The 14881-nt window shown below is 51.6% G+C and overlaps 1 protein-coding gene and 4 non-coding genes across 5 annotated transcripts in view; 2 read left to right on the forward strand and 3 right to left on the reverse strand.

Moving 5' to 3' along the window:
- Nucleotides 1-14881, forward strand: part of LOC119091030 (uncharacterized) — a 56564-nt gene that overhangs the window by 11368 nt on the left and 30315 nt on the right. The window contains exons 8-12 of the mRNA XM_037213750.1: nucleotides 280-363; nucleotides 838-894; nucleotides 1363-1529; nucleotides 2141-2261; nucleotides 2550-2686. Coding sequence (XP_037069645.1) covers nucleotides 280-363; nucleotides 838-894; nucleotides 1363-1529; nucleotides 2141-2261; nucleotides 2550-2686 — 566 coding nt within the window. The remainder of the gene's footprint in view (nucleotides 1-279; nucleotides 364-837; nucleotides 895-1362; nucleotides 1530-2140; nucleotides 2262-2549; nucleotides 2687-14881) is intronic.
- Nucleotides 4118-4189, reverse strand: TRNAW-CCA (transfer RNA tryptophan (anticodon CCA)). The gene has a single exon. It is a non-coding gene; the product is annotated as a tRNA-Trp (tRNA).
- Nucleotides 4718-4789, reverse strand: TRNAW-CCA (transfer RNA tryptophan (anticodon CCA)). Its single transcript has one exon. It is a non-coding gene; the product is annotated as a tRNA-Trp (tRNA).
- On the reverse strand, nucleotides 9681-9752 carry TRNAW-CCA (transfer RNA tryptophan (anticodon CCA)). The gene has a single exon. It is a non-coding gene; the product is annotated as a tRNA-Trp (tRNA).
- TRNAW-CCA (transfer RNA tryptophan (anticodon CCA)) lies at nucleotides 10846-10917 on the forward strand. Its single transcript has one exon. It is a non-coding gene; the product is annotated as a tRNA-Trp (tRNA).

The following is a 14881-nucleotide window of genomic DNA, read 5'->3' on the forward strand; positions in this document are numbered from 1 at the left end:
ATGCACACACACACACACACACACACACACAACACACACACACACACACACACACACACACACACACACACACACACACACACACACACACCACACACACACACACACACACACACACACACACACACACACACACACACACACGCGCGCGCGCGCGCGCACGCACGCACGCACGCACTAGCGGTTGCCTCGTATAATGACGATCAGCGCGTGGTCGGATCCTGTGTCCTGGATGGTGAGGTCCCCTTTTTCTCACGCATCTGTCACTTGGCTCGGCAGACAACTTCTCCGACAAGGTGATAGAGCAGCTCACCCTGCTGAAGGCTTCCGCCTCCCAGATCCAGGAGCTGCGTATGAAGCTCAGTAAGTCACGCCTGTGAGATCGCGCGGGTCACGCGGTGCCGGCCTACCGCAGCTTCGTTGGCGGGCGGCGCGCGAAGGCTCCCTCTGCAGCGTCCGACCAATAGCCGCGCCCCCGGCGAGATGGCGCGCCGGCTGGGGTACCCCCGCCCGCCGTGTCCGAGTCCTAGCCTGGCCGAAGCTGAGCGCGCAGGGCTCAGTCCGTGCGCACGTCCGTGTGCTCAGTCCGTGTGATTGTGTGCCTGCGTCCCGGGGTCCTCGCGCTGGCCGTGCGGCTGGGGCGTCACGGCCAGCCGGGCCCGACGCCGCCTGTCGCGCGGAAGGGCCTTGTCCCGCCGCATCGGACTGTGACCTGACCTTCAGAGCAGCTCGGCGGCTGACATGGCGGCAGTGCACTCATGCAGTGTTCAAACCGGCCGCGGGCTGTGACCGTGACCTGACCTGACCTGAGCGTGACCTGACCGGACGTGACCTCAGGCATGACGGAGAAGGAGCAGAGTGGCGGCTGGAGCGACCTGGACGTCGTGGCCGAAGGTCAGCTCGAATTAGTGCCTCGTCTCGGCCGCGGTGTCTCTGCTGCGTTCTCACCGTATCGGAGATGATGTCTTATTTTCATCATGGATTAACTGTTCTCGGTTGACGCTGCTGTTTGAGCCACCTTGGCCGTAATGGTAGGCACTATTGGGCCATCACACTTCGTCTAAGTATCTTTCATCACACCTCACACGCGTCACATTTTATCACACGTCATCAAACTTCTCTTCAATATCTTTCAAACACTATCCTTTTCCATACAGGCGATGCTTCGTCGCCGATATGCTTCGCTATCGGCAAGTATTCGCACACGCGTCATTCACCCGCCTTGGTGACCTTTGTGTTGCGCACCCCGTAATGTTGTCCGCGTCCCCCGGCTGGTCCCCGTTCCACTCCCTCCCCCCCCCCCCCCCCCACGCCGAGTGACGCCATTTCGCCGTGGCCCGGCCAGGCTCGCTACACCGGCAGGGGAGAGTAGCAGCCAGGGCAGCTTCGTCGGCCCGTCACTGTCGCTGAATCTCACTAGCCTCCGCGAGCCCTCGCAGATGGACCTCAACCACCTGACCGACTGGCTCAACTACAACAAGGCGCGCATGGAGCAGCTGGAGAAGGCGCTCGTCTCCCAGTCGGAGCAGGTGAGGCGGCGGATGACGTCACGCATCCTCTGGTGACGTCACGGCTGCCGCTTACCCGTCTCCATGGAGATCGATCAACTAAGGCGGTTGAGCTGCGATTCTTCCACTGTCTAGGCTGGTGGGTTAGGTTTACCCTGAATAAGCGAGTAATCATGAGCTCTTAAGTGAATGCACAATTTTTTATCTCTGGCTTAGCTGTGTTGATGTGTTTTGGAGGATCTTTTTGTAAACTCCGCGCTGTGTCCCGCTTGTGGTCGTCGCTTTCAGCTAACTCGAGGTGACCGTGTCTGCACCGGGTGCGGGAATCGGTGACCGTCTGGGGGACCAGGTGATCTCGTGTGTCCGCGGACCCGAGGTAACCGTGCCCGTGCCAGGTGCGTGACTTCGGTGACCGTCTGGGGGACCAGGTGATCTCGTGTGTCCGCTGACCCGAGGTAACCGTGTCTGTGCCAGGTGCGAGACTTCGGTGACCGTCTGGGGGACCAGGTGATCTCGTGTGTCCGCTGACCCGAGGTAACCGTGCCCGTGCCAGGTGCGGGACTTCGGTAACCGTCTGGGGGACCTGGTTGTCTCGTGTGTCCGCTGACCCGAGGTAACCGTGTCCGTGCCAGGTGCGGGACTTCGGTGACCGTCTGGGGGACCAGGTCGTCTCGTTCCGTGACAAGCTGGAGCGGGTGGAGCGCGAGCTGGCCGGCATGCTCGGCCGCCTCTCCTCGGCTGCCAACAAGCCCGGTGAGCGCTGACCACCTAACGCTAGAACTGTCCCCAGCTGCGCGCGGCGTCAGAGGCCCACTGTCACATCATAACACCGGTCTGTTCCGTTCGGAACCATTCTTTGGGGATGTTTGTTGCAGTTTCCGTGCCGTCTTGCGCATTATCTGGCGTTCAGGCGAGTCAGGCGCCGCCGACAGTGAGGCGCTTGTGGCGTGTTTGGAAGGCCGGGTGACGTAGTGCCTCAGCCCGTCGAGCGGGCGTCCCAGCCTCGGCCCTCAGGGCACTCCGTCCGGTCTCCGCCGGCAGGCATGACGCGCGAGGACGCCGCTGCCTTACACGACGCCTACGCCAAGATCCAGGCGCTGCAGATGGACGTCGAGTCGCTCAGCGCCGTCTCCAAGAAAATCGTCGACGACCGCGGCCAGATCGACGACGAGCTGGCGGTGGGTGAACGCTCGCAGCGCCTTCTGGTGCGGCATGTTCGAGGGGCTCTCTCCGCCTTCGCTGAAGTGCTGAATGTCGGGCAACTCTTGGTTGCCGCAGGGGAGCGACCCATGGGCCAGTGGGCGCGGCCGTTCAGATGAATGGTCCCTGAACTGCGTGTGAGGATTGGAGATAAGCTGTCACGGGAGAGCTGTGTGGGGTTCGGACGGCGAGGTTCGTCTCAGCTGCACACAGTATCGTTGTCTCTCCTGGAGACGTCTGCCCTCTCCGTTTCGGCGGATCGGACATACCGCCCACGTTGCTCGGTTGGTGGGTGCTCAGACACCCCAGGGACGTGGGATCCTCATTAAGAGTGGGGCCAACCCCATCTCGAAACAAGTTCTTTTCGTGCACAGCCTTGGAGCCGATGCTAAACTTTCATTTGATGTGGCGGCACATCCCTGTCCCTGTTTTACGCCCAGGCCTCCCCCGAGCACAGCCAACCGTCTGTCCGCCGTGAGGCAGACAAGAGGGCTGGCGTACCAGACACATCGCTGTGTCTGGTACTGGCGTAGCAGACGCAGCGATGTGTCAACGACGATGGGTTCGTCATTGACCACGGCGATCACATTGGCACGACGCGGGTATTCACAGCTTCGCAAGACATTGGAATTTCAAAGCTGATATGGATAAAGAGAGTCAAGTTTTCTTTCGAGATGGCATGGTTATGATGGTGGCATGTCAAGGTTTTTGCAGCAAGCCATGCTTGCTGACGCTGCTGCATGCTTGGGCACGTCTTTGACCAAAGCCATCCCTGTCGAACTGTCCCTCAAACTTCTGGTCTAAAAATCGTTAACGGCGTCGTTCCCTTGCACGACCTGTTCCGAGGCCAGGTAAGCACTTGATGGGGGCTGATTTGAGACGATCTCCCCACCAAATGTGCTGCCCCAGTCGGGCTTTGAACACGCAGCCTTCCTTCTGAGCGTTTGCGATGATCACTTCAGGATTAGTCGTCTCTAAAGTCGCTTGCAAGCCAGGACAGGTTGCCAGGCCCCAAGCTATGGGTACGGATAAGATCATCTAGGTCCTAACTTCCTTCATGTGTCAGCCGTGGAGCATAGCCCGTGGCAATCGACACACAACTGATTGTAAATCTCTCATGGTCTCAATCGTGTCCGCTGTTTTCAACAGCTGTGTGCCGGATCCTCAGCGAGTGGATCAGTTGGTGACAAAACGTGGAGGTCCCTGTACTTCCCGCCACCTGTGCCGTTCACCAAGGGCATCCCGCGGCGTGGCGCACGGCTCAAATCCCGTTAGATAAGTATGAATGTCCCCGGTGTAAAGGCTCCCGGTATAAATGTCGTACACAGTTTGAGGAAATAGCTCATTGTTGACGGTGCGCCACTCAGATCTCGCAACGTAGATGCCATTGTGCCCAGGTAAAACCAGACTGACCCCGACGTGATTTGAACACGCAACCTTCTGATCTGGAGTCAGACGCGCTACCGTTGCGCCACGGAGTCACACAGGCAGTGGATGATGACGGTTATCTGGTGGTCTGCGCCTCTGCCTTTGCCGAAATCATAGCCGTGGTTTTTCAAACTGGGCTGGGGGCTGAACAGCTTGAATGAAAAATACACACAACATACGCCATTAAGCAAGTCCCTCTCAGGACTTGACCAGTTCTCTTCTCAAAGTTGGGGAATGGGCCGAAGTCCAAGTTAGGGGAATTGAGTCTTCCAACTGAACAGGAAAAGACGTCAAAAACGATGCAAAAACACCATACAAATGTGGAACACTCTTTGATAGGCATTTAATAGGAAATAGCACCCCACTGCTGTTGGTTGTACCGACCAAAGCGAATGTCACGCGCCATACCCGTACTGCCGAAACGCCACCGTGGCGTTTTCGCCCATATAGTTTCCGTGACATCTGCCTTACCGCCGAATAAGGCCCTTGATAGAGCATGCGATGTTCGTCAGATTTGCAGAACTGCACCGTCTGTGACCCGGTCTGGGAACGGAAGGGCCATCGTGTCTGAAAAACCAGACTGACCCCGACGTGATTTGAACACGCAACCTTCTGATCTGGAGTCAGACGCGCTACCGTTGCGCCACGGAGTCCTACAGTTAGTGAAATTGTGACTATCTGGTGGCCTTCACGTCTGACTGTACCGGAACCATTCGTCACCCGTCTGTGCGCCGGAACGTCTTGTGGCGGTCACCATGGGTATCACTCTCCAAAACCGACTGGAAAGCCCGATAAGGTTGGCCTAACCTGTCCCCAAAAACTGCTTTCCCGGATGTTGGCCCCCCATGGTGCGTCGCTCATAATAAATGTATACTTTTGAAAGATTTCTTCATGTCCCAAAATCGCTTTGCTGCGGATGAACTACTTTCTTCAATCAATGTGCGGCAGCAGTTTTGTGAAACGTTCAGAATATGACGCAATTCATAGGAAAAAGCCTATTAACAGCTTAAGCCCTTGTGGTTAACGAAAGTAGGTATCTTTGATCGTTCATTGGGCGTGGCGGAAGGCACAAAAAACAGTTGTATGTAGCTTGGCGTCTCCCGCCACATACGAAAGAGAGCCTGTGGGAGATTTCTTAGCACACTGGCGTGATTGTACCGATAGATAAAGGCAGAACCGACCTTACACGACCTTCTCAACCGGCATGTCGATAACTGGACGGACGAAGTTGGAAGACTGGTGATCGAACGAATTTCCGGGGGGGGGGACGTCTTAAACATAGCGTGACTCATGCTCTGACACGTCTTTGAAGCTAATTAGCAAGACAGGTCTGGAGTCTTGGTGCTTCAGATGATGAGTTGGCAGTTCTTGTGAGCAAAATGATTGACCATCAGTATATCAAAAGGTAGTGGTTGAACGTTAAACAAAACTTTTGTAGCATTTGTAATCTGTAGTTGTCATTATTATTACCTGTATTGTCATATCATATATGTCTGTATTTAAATCAGATGTTTCGAAGCAGTGCGCATGGTGAGGGCCATTGGCGAGTCGATCGACAGCACTTCAGGGCTGTTTTCTCTCTGGGATACACGGCAGAAATTATGAAGAATTTATGCCTTGTTCGTTCCTCGACACCCTTGTGTTACGATCGGGTGGAACATACACCGCCGAGCTGTATTTAAAATCATCCTGTCGACGATGAGAAGGGTCTGGATCACTGACGGCTACCGCAGACAGTATTTACCGCGAGATTGGCATAGTGTTTCTAGGAACCAGCATCCAGCGAATTAAACAAGCAGCATTTGCCAGCCATTACCACGACATACTGCATATAAAAAATTAGAACGCGCGACATTACGTGTACATCCAAACAAATTGAGATAAAGAGGCATCGCGCATCACGCTTCATTCAAAACTGCAAGCGAGTTAAAGCAAACAGGCATCACACATCACGCATCAATTATACATGTAAGCGATATCAATTAAACAGGCATCACGCATCACGCGTCAGGCATCACTTATATGTGCAAACGATTTGAAGCTAGCACACATCACACATCAAAGCACGTATCATGTTCGCATAAGCGGCCGTGATGATTTCCGTACGTTAAGGTTTGGTCGCCGACTTTTTACAATAATAGATTTACTTCTCTTATGTCTATATGGTCCTGTGCTCTGTAGATGACTGAACTCTAGAAGGGGCATAGGGTCCATATCCCCCAGGATTTCAGCCCGAGCGTGTTTTGCAAAAAAAGGTCATCGAAAGGGGTATTCCCCGACATACACTGTCCCTCCCATGTTTTTCACACAGCTTACACTTAATTTCGTAAACCACTTCTTTGCGCGCAATCCCCTTGAAAACCAGACTTACATCTACATAGAAATATATATATATATATATATATATATATATATATATGTATGCATATTCCTCGCGGGCACTTAGGCGTCAAGGTAATTGCACGCAAAAAAGGTGGTTGACAAAATTAAGCGCAGACGGTGGGAAAAAAACATGGGAGGGGCATAGTCTATGCCGGGGAGTCCATGCGCCCTATTCGTTTGCGATACAGTGAACATCTGCGAGACGCTAAAAATGGGGAGTACCCCTTTCGGCGACCACCATTTGACAAAACGCGTCCAGGCTGAAATCCAGGGAGGTACGGACCTTATGCCCATTTCAGAGCTCAAAGTAATTTGCAGAGCATAGGACCACCCAGATCGGAAAATAAGTGAACTATTCTTATAAGAAGTCTGCGACCAAACCTTAATGTACGGGGGTCATCATGACCGATCATGCGAACGTGATATGTGCTTTGATGTGCGATGTGTGCTAGCTTCAAATCGCTTGCACATATAAGTGATGCCTGACGCGTGATGCACGATGTCTGTTTAATTAATATCGTGTACAGGTATAACTGATGCGTGATGTGAGATGTCTGTTTACTTCAACTCGCTTGTATGCTTGAACGAAGCGTGATTCGTGACGCCTTTTTACATCAGTTTGTTTGCATGCATTGCATGTATTATCTCGTGTTCCAATTCCTGGTTAGATACGTCCTGTATCGTGGTAGTGGCTAGCAATTGCTCCCTGTTTAATCCCCTGAATGTTGATGTCCTGTAAATGTGGCTCGCCGTTTGAAGAAAAACTAAAAAATCGAGTAAGATCATTGGCAGGCAATTTGTAATTCAGTTCTGTCATTGTTTCGATAAAGGCATGTTGCTGAAATATTAAAGCAGCCATATCTCCATTCTCTTGGTTATTCTCCAAGGAATAAGGCTATCACTGCTGTCTTGTCATGTATCATGTAGTGTGTCCCTTGCAAATGCAAACAACTTTATGTGGGGCACCATGTACTTTTAAAAGCTGCCACACGTTGCGGTCAGTTCTTCTTAATCGCAGTCCAGGTGTGACCACGAGGAGAAATCGCTCAACAACTACCACCATGGCCTTACATAGGACATGACGGAAATATTAGGTGCCTACTGAATACCAATTGTTGGGCAATGAACATGATACTAATAGTGACATGTCCGTCAAAGACAAGCGCCTAGTGTACCAAAAGTTGACATTTTTTTTGACCCAGTATTTTATCATAGCAGCTGAAGAGCTCAGAGGAGCGTCGGGGCTCAATCAAGGCTTGGGGCTCCGACCCCCCGAAAGTGTATAAAGCCAGCCCCTGGTGGTCAAAAGGCTCTCTGGCGGTGCCCAGCAAGCAACCTTTCGTTGCTTGGTGTGCTAACTCTGTCTGTTGATAACACTCTCACCTTCGTCCTGCACGCCGGCCGTGCTGTGGGTTACGTAGGCTTACAGCTTTCCCATCTTAGAATGACCGTTCTTTCCTGACCTGGCAAGATAAACCCGATCGTGCCCAAGTAAAATCGGACTGACGCCGACGTGGTTTGAAAACGAAGCCTTCTTATCTGAAGTCAGACCCTATACCGTTGCGCCACGGAGTCCCAGGATCACCGCCGATGGCGACAGTTTGTTTACGTTTTACGCTCATAATATGTTTGTGTACCATCACCGCCGATGGCGACTGCCTGGAAACAGCGCTTCTGCTCGTAACGGAAACAGGGGTGTTTGTAAAATAAGTGAGTGAGAAGGGTAGCTGAACAATGTGGAAAGAACAAACGAACCCCTCCAAAATTACGCCAACAAGGGAGTCTCCCCGGTTTTTGACCAGCTTTCTCCTAAAGTGTGCGTGTGGGGGGGGGGGGGGAGGCTGCAGCCCAAGTTAGAGGGGCGGAGCCCTACCTAGGGAATGGAGACCACGCAACTGAATATTAATCTACACCATTCGCGGCAACAATGTGTCACACCCGTGTGTGCCGATAAGCCATGCTGTGGTCACAACCCTGTCTGGCAATCCCCTGCAGGCAACGTTTGGTCACTTACCGTGCCCGCTCCATGGTGACGGAGATTTCACCGGGATTTATTGCACCACGCGTCTTGAGTTCACAATACCTGTTTGTTTGCAACACTGTCTTCCTATCTGCCTGCCAGTCGTGCTCTGGGTGGCGTTTGTTGCCGCGGTCTGGGGTCCCGGTGTTCGCTACACTATCTGTACCGTATCACTACTGTAGTGCGGCACAGGATATAGTGACACAGGCCATCGGGTCATCCGTACGGCAGCTGTACTGTAGTGTTGAAAAGGAACACTTGTTGAGCTGCCGCCGAAGACGGTAAATGAAATCCCCGACGGTACCCAGCCTTCCGCTGCCTGCCTTCTGTCGCTATTGTGGCGTATCTGTCAGCCAGCAGATACCTGGCTGCTGTGAAATAGTTGACAAGCCTCCATGCTATGACACTGGATAGTCTATGCTTTTGGTACCTGCCAGCATACGTTCCAAGCCCAATTATGGGAATTATATTGTGAAGTCTTTAGTAGGTGGGTAGCGAAAAGGGCGGTCGCAGGGGAAGCGGGGAGCGGAGGGGGAGGGGGAGGGGGGGGGAGCTCATCACCACCGTTGGAGGTGATGTCCCACACGGGAGCTTCGGCGCCGTATCACCCCAGATCACCTTTGCCAGGGGTGTTTAATAATTATTTAGATGTCATCACAGATCTTTACGATCGCGTCTCATTATTGGACCGGCGACATCCGTATTGCATGCAGTATCATGACGCGGCTCAGCGAACTACCGTTCACCCCGGGCACGATGCACCATTCGCTCGCAGACAACACATGTCTGATGATCCATTTCCCGCCGCCATATGTCAAACGTTACCGTACTGAAGCATATGTGACAGCCGAGACATCTACATGCCCTCACATGACCTGGAGACGCACTGCAAACGGCAGCACCGCTAAACTAGATGGGTGAATGTACACCGAAACGAATCTGAGAATCTGGGACCACAGCTGTCCGCCAGAAACGCCATCGTGCTCCTTTCGCCCGATATAGTTGGAATGGTACTATTGGAACCAATGCAGCATTGGTGCCGACAAGGAGTACACGGAGCTCCTCAGACGTAGAGACGTAACTACACTGTGCGTAACGTGGTCTGGCTACGGAAAGGTCATATTGCCGGTGAAAAACCAGGCTGACCCCGACGTGATTTGAACACGCAACCTTCTGATCTGGAGTCAGACGCGCTACCGTTGCGCCACGGAGTCCCGCACTTGGGCACAATGGAGGCATGGTCCGGTAGCATGCGCTTCTGTCTTTACCGGCATCAGTTGTCACAGGTGTGCGCCGGAGTCCCGTATGGTGGTCACCAGGAAGGCCATATGGTGGTCACCAGGGAGGCCATATGGTGGCCGCCAGGGAGGCCATATGATGGCCGCCAGGGAAGACCATATGGTGGCAGAGAGGGCAGTAGGTTACCTCCCGGTAGGCAGGGGAAGCGACAGAAGGTTTCCCTCCCCCCGAATATTTTGGAGGCCTTTTTATCCAACTAAAGCATTACAACTACAAGTAGCGTACCGTCATTCAGATCGAGAAGGCCCCCATCAGTGAAGTACAGAGAAATTAATTGGATTCGGAAAGCGCTTTGATGCATCAAGGGACCCTGTTTTGGTCATGATGCTGCCTTTATGAATATGGTGACCAATGCTCTAGATCAAGGGGCTCGGTGTTGTGTCATAAAGGGCCCGTTGCTGGCTCGGAGCCTGTTACAAACTAGCAGGCCCCGGTTCTGGCTTAGTAGGCACCGGCTATATTCACGAGGCCCCATTAGTTGAACACAAGGCTCCTTACATGCATCAGATGGTCACGGATCCGTACCAGGATGCTCTGTTTTCGGATAGTCGAGGCGCGATGGCTGGATTTGGAGGCTCCCTTCGTCAATCGTAAGCATCCTGTTTAAGATTAGAATGCCCGTCTATGCATCGGGAGGCCCTATTCTGAAACAGAAGGTACTGTCTTAGGTCAGCGAGTCGCTTTTCTGAATAGTAAGAAAGCCTCAGTTGCCTCTGTCTGTCTGTCTGCGTTGCCTCTGTCTGATTCCCACAAGGGACGAGAATGGGGGTTATCTGGTTGCCTGCGCTTCGACGAGAGACGGAACTTGTGAAGGGAACGCAATCCGGGAGATCATTTTGATTGTAGGTTATATCAACCGCATAGGCCCAGCTTCCATAGCGGATTTTGGAAAGTAGCACCCGTGGTGACATCCACGTGGCACACCGGCGCACACACGCGTGTGGAAAATGGCTCTGGTACAACCAGAAGCGCAGGCAACCAGATAGACCCCATTGTTTTCGAATGTAGGACTCCGTGGCGCAACGGTAGCGCGTCTGACTCCAGATCAGAAGGTTGCGTGTTCAAATCACGTCGGGGTCAGCTAGGTTTTTCACATGGCAGTTGCGTGTTCAAATCACGTCGGGGTCAGCTAGGTTTTTCACATGGCAGGACAGTTGGCAGACCAGGTTATCCACGTATGCCCCGGCAGACTGTTCTTATCTCAGCAATCACCACAAGCCGAGATATTCCAATTGCATCACACCGTATGTTGACTTGTTCGTTGAAGGAATGAGTGTTCTACACTTGCGTCGGGTTTGGCACTGAGGCGGTCATTTTGAAAATTATACAGTGCAACTCATGACCTTGCCCCTCCTATGACTGAAACCCGCTGATTTCTGAGGTACACGCTTGCAAACATGTGCAGATTTTCTGCGCAGACCGTTCCAAGATCACCCAGGCATGCATGACACCATGGAAACGTCACGCAAATACTGCCACCCCATTGGCTATGTGGTGCTCAAGGCCAAAATAGAGATCGTTGCCGAGTAAGGATTTTAAGCACTGTTATACACACAGTGCAAACTTCGAACAATAACCACGTTTCGTGCTGCACTACAGGAAGTTGAACAGTGATTCTAAATATGACAGAAATTAGACGAGCAATCGAAGAACATAAGAATAGCGCCATAGCCGAGCATACGAATGCAAGCAAACATAGATCACGGATTAATATGCGAGAACACCTCGAGAGAGGGCCAAAACAAACGCTCATAACGGTATGTGAGTTCAGCCAACGACTCCTCTCGATAAGTTCATGTTCTACAAGTGAGTCAGCCGTCTGCACGATGCGACTTTAGCACGGCCAGTTTGTCAGCCATGATTAAGTTATTCAGTCGTTTCATAGCGGAATCAAACGATGGCGTATCGCGGACGGCTTATACCAAATAGTGAATTTGTTTTGCATAGAGGAGTTTCATCACCTAAAAGGACACCAATAGGTACAAGTAAGCTCATTACAGTAAAATTAGTATTTGCCTCAATATCTCAGGATTCACAACATTCATTTTAATTCCCTTACGCAGGGCAGCGGCTGGGTGACAGGCACGCCACACTAGTTGACCGGGGTACGGTAGGCAGACAATGGAAAGGCTGGGTGCCGTCAGTGATTTCGTTTGCCGTCTTCGCCAGCAGGTCAACAAGTGTGCTTTTCAGCACTACAACAGAGCCGCCGCCCGGACAACCCGATGGGTCTTTCTCACTATATGCTGTGCCGCACGACAGTAGTGATGCGGTACAGATAGTGCAGCGAACACCGGGACCCCAGACCGCGGCAACCAACGCCACCCAGAGCACGACTGGCAGGCAGCTAGGAGGGCAGTGGTGTAAACAAACAGATATGGTGAATTCAAGACGCGTGGTGCAAAAAATCCGATGAAAACTTCGCTTTGTGGGCGAAAACTTGTTGGCGTGATTTTGGAGGGTTTTGTTTCTTCATTTCACATTGTTCAGGCAGCCGCCTACTCTTTCACAAGGCTGCGCCCTGGCTCTGACACAAGCGGAAGCCCCGACTGACTGGTGGCCGCTGTCGTTATCGGTTGCGCGACTCCGTGGCGCAAAGGCAGAGAGTTTGACTGCGGACCAGAGCGTTGCGTGTTCAAATCACGTCGGGGTCAATTCCGTTTTTTACCGGAGCGGCGGCCTTTCCGTGGCCAGGCCGAGCCCTCACTCGTTCTTTCGATCAACGTCTAAGAACGCTGCTACCGCTCAAAGTGCATAGACGAAAAGACCGCGTTGACGTTTCTGCAGTATACCTGGGGTGCGGTGACATGCGCTTTGGAAGGCACAGCTAACGGAGGGTATGAGCTTTTCCGAGTTTTTTGTACCCAACAGCGCATTTCTGTACTTTCGTGGGGTCTGACGCCCCCCCCCCCGCCGCCAAACTCCGCCAATTGCTGACTTGAGCCCCCCCCCCCTCCTTGCTTCTCTGAGCCCTCAAAAGCGGAGAGAATACTGGGTTCAAAAATATGAACTATCGGTACGTTAGGTACCTAGGCACATCTTGATTAGTACGATCTCTATTGCATGCTAATTGATATCCAGTATGTTTCGTACCTAATTGTTTCGCCGCGTCAACTCATTTATGTGTAATGCCATTCTGCAGGTTTTCAACATCTTTTAACATTATAATACCTGAATTGGGACGAAGAACAATCGGCTGCAAAAAGCAGCAGCTTTTAAAAGGACAGAGTTATACACCTAAGCACCTAATCATATCACACCTAAGCCATGTTTCCATCAACGGTGGCAAGTACAATCGTCAAACGACAGTGATCTCTCACGTGGTCTTTTCGAAACGTTCAAATAATGGTGATTGGTGGAAGGTGGTCTTTGGTGGAATTTTGAAATTAGTGGAATTGGTGGATTGGTGATGCGGTGGAATTCAAATGTCAATTCAATGACAAACACGATTAACGGCAGCGGTAGTCATCAGTGACGCAACACCCGTCACATCGTCGACGGGGTGATTTAACACGCGCTCGGGTGAGGGTCAATTTGACCCACCAAGAGTCTTTCCAGAATAACTTCCGAAGAACTCGGCGTTGTAGCGCCATACTTTGCATCACTGTAGGCTATTAGATCGCGTGTCTTTTGGCATAAAATGTACCTTTTTGGCATAAAGCGGTGCCCCTTTTAACGTCGCTGACCTAGTAAGGTCGTCGCCTACCTGACCGTCGCAGGTCAAAGTCATGCCGCGTGCCAGCGAAGGTTTTTTATGGGAAGTCGTTTAATCGTTCAAATCGTTTTATCGGAAATCGTGTTAGACAAAGTGAGCCACATCCGATATATTTCCTTAAGTAATACACCGACTGAAGTTAAAATAGCAACAAATTTCATCGACCTATTGTCAGGTATGAAGGTAGGACCGAGGCCAAAACTAGGGTGATTTTTACTCGTGAGCTGGCTTATGGGTAGTTTCTGTGCTCTTTTCAAATTCATGAATGACAGGGACTGGGGCAGACATGCTCCGCGGGCTTTTCAAGTTCAGATTAGGTCTCTAAACTAAAACGACGCAGGCCAACATTTTGTTTTTATGAAAATACTGTACGGCCGTAATCCCTGACGCTTATTTGCAGTAAATTCGTCATTTTTGGTCACTTTGATCTTTGAAATGCCAAACAAGATCACTGACATGGCATGACATGACACATGACAAGAACATAAGCATGGACACCATTGACGTTTTGCCTTGGACAGGTTTATAGGTTTACAGCGGTTGCGGGGAGTCTGGGGGCACGTGGGACACCGATCTGGAGTTTGACCTTGTTTGACCTTATGCGACCCCAATGTCATGATTAAGGAACCTGGGATATTGGAGTAGGTGAGCTCACATACAGGCTTTCGCATCTTTTGAATTTAGCGCCTCCTCTAGCTATCTTAGTTTCCGAGATCTCAGGTGGGTGGGAGGGGAAGGGGGTCAAATTGACCCACACCCGAACGAAGGGTATTCAACCGGCCACCCGTGCGCGTGTTAAAGTACGGGACGGCGGTTATGTTCCACCTAGTTGTATTACAAGAAGGGTGTCGCTGAATTGAGTTAACGCATGTGCGATGTGTTCCAATAAAAACAAAAATCAGGTGCTGTTGATCGATTTGCAAACACACCTCGGCCTGAGCAGAGGTTCAAAACGCCCGGTTTCCAAATACCACCAAGGTCAAAATAACATTCAACCCTTGGTACATTGATACATTGACGGTCAATCATCTTGCTCATGAGAACTACCAACTCATCATCCCAAGCAAAAATACTCCAAACCCGTCTTGCTTGCTAGCTTCAAACACGTGTCAAAGCATAGGTCACGCTATGCTTCAGACTTCCCTTTCGGAGATTCATTCGATTACCAGTCTACCAACTCTGTTCTCCCAGTTATCGACAAGTTTGTTGGGAAGGTCGTGCAGGCTCAGTTCAGCGTCCCTGGTGGTCACGATGCTGTCCAGCGATTCCCTGACTGCTTGTAAATGCTTCGCCACTCGCTATGTTATGTCTGTTTGTTGACAACATCTT

Source organism: Pollicipes pollicipes, unplaced genomic scaffold (assembly GCF_011947565.3).
Source record: "Pollicipes pollicipes isolate AB1234 unplaced genomic scaffold, Ppol_2.1 Scaffold_3216;HRSCAF=3773_pilon_pilon_pilon, whole genome shotgun sequence".
Classification (NCBI taxonomy): Eukaryota; Metazoa; Arthropoda; class Thecostraca; order Pollicipedomorpha; family Pollicipedidae; genus Pollicipes; species Pollicipes pollicipes.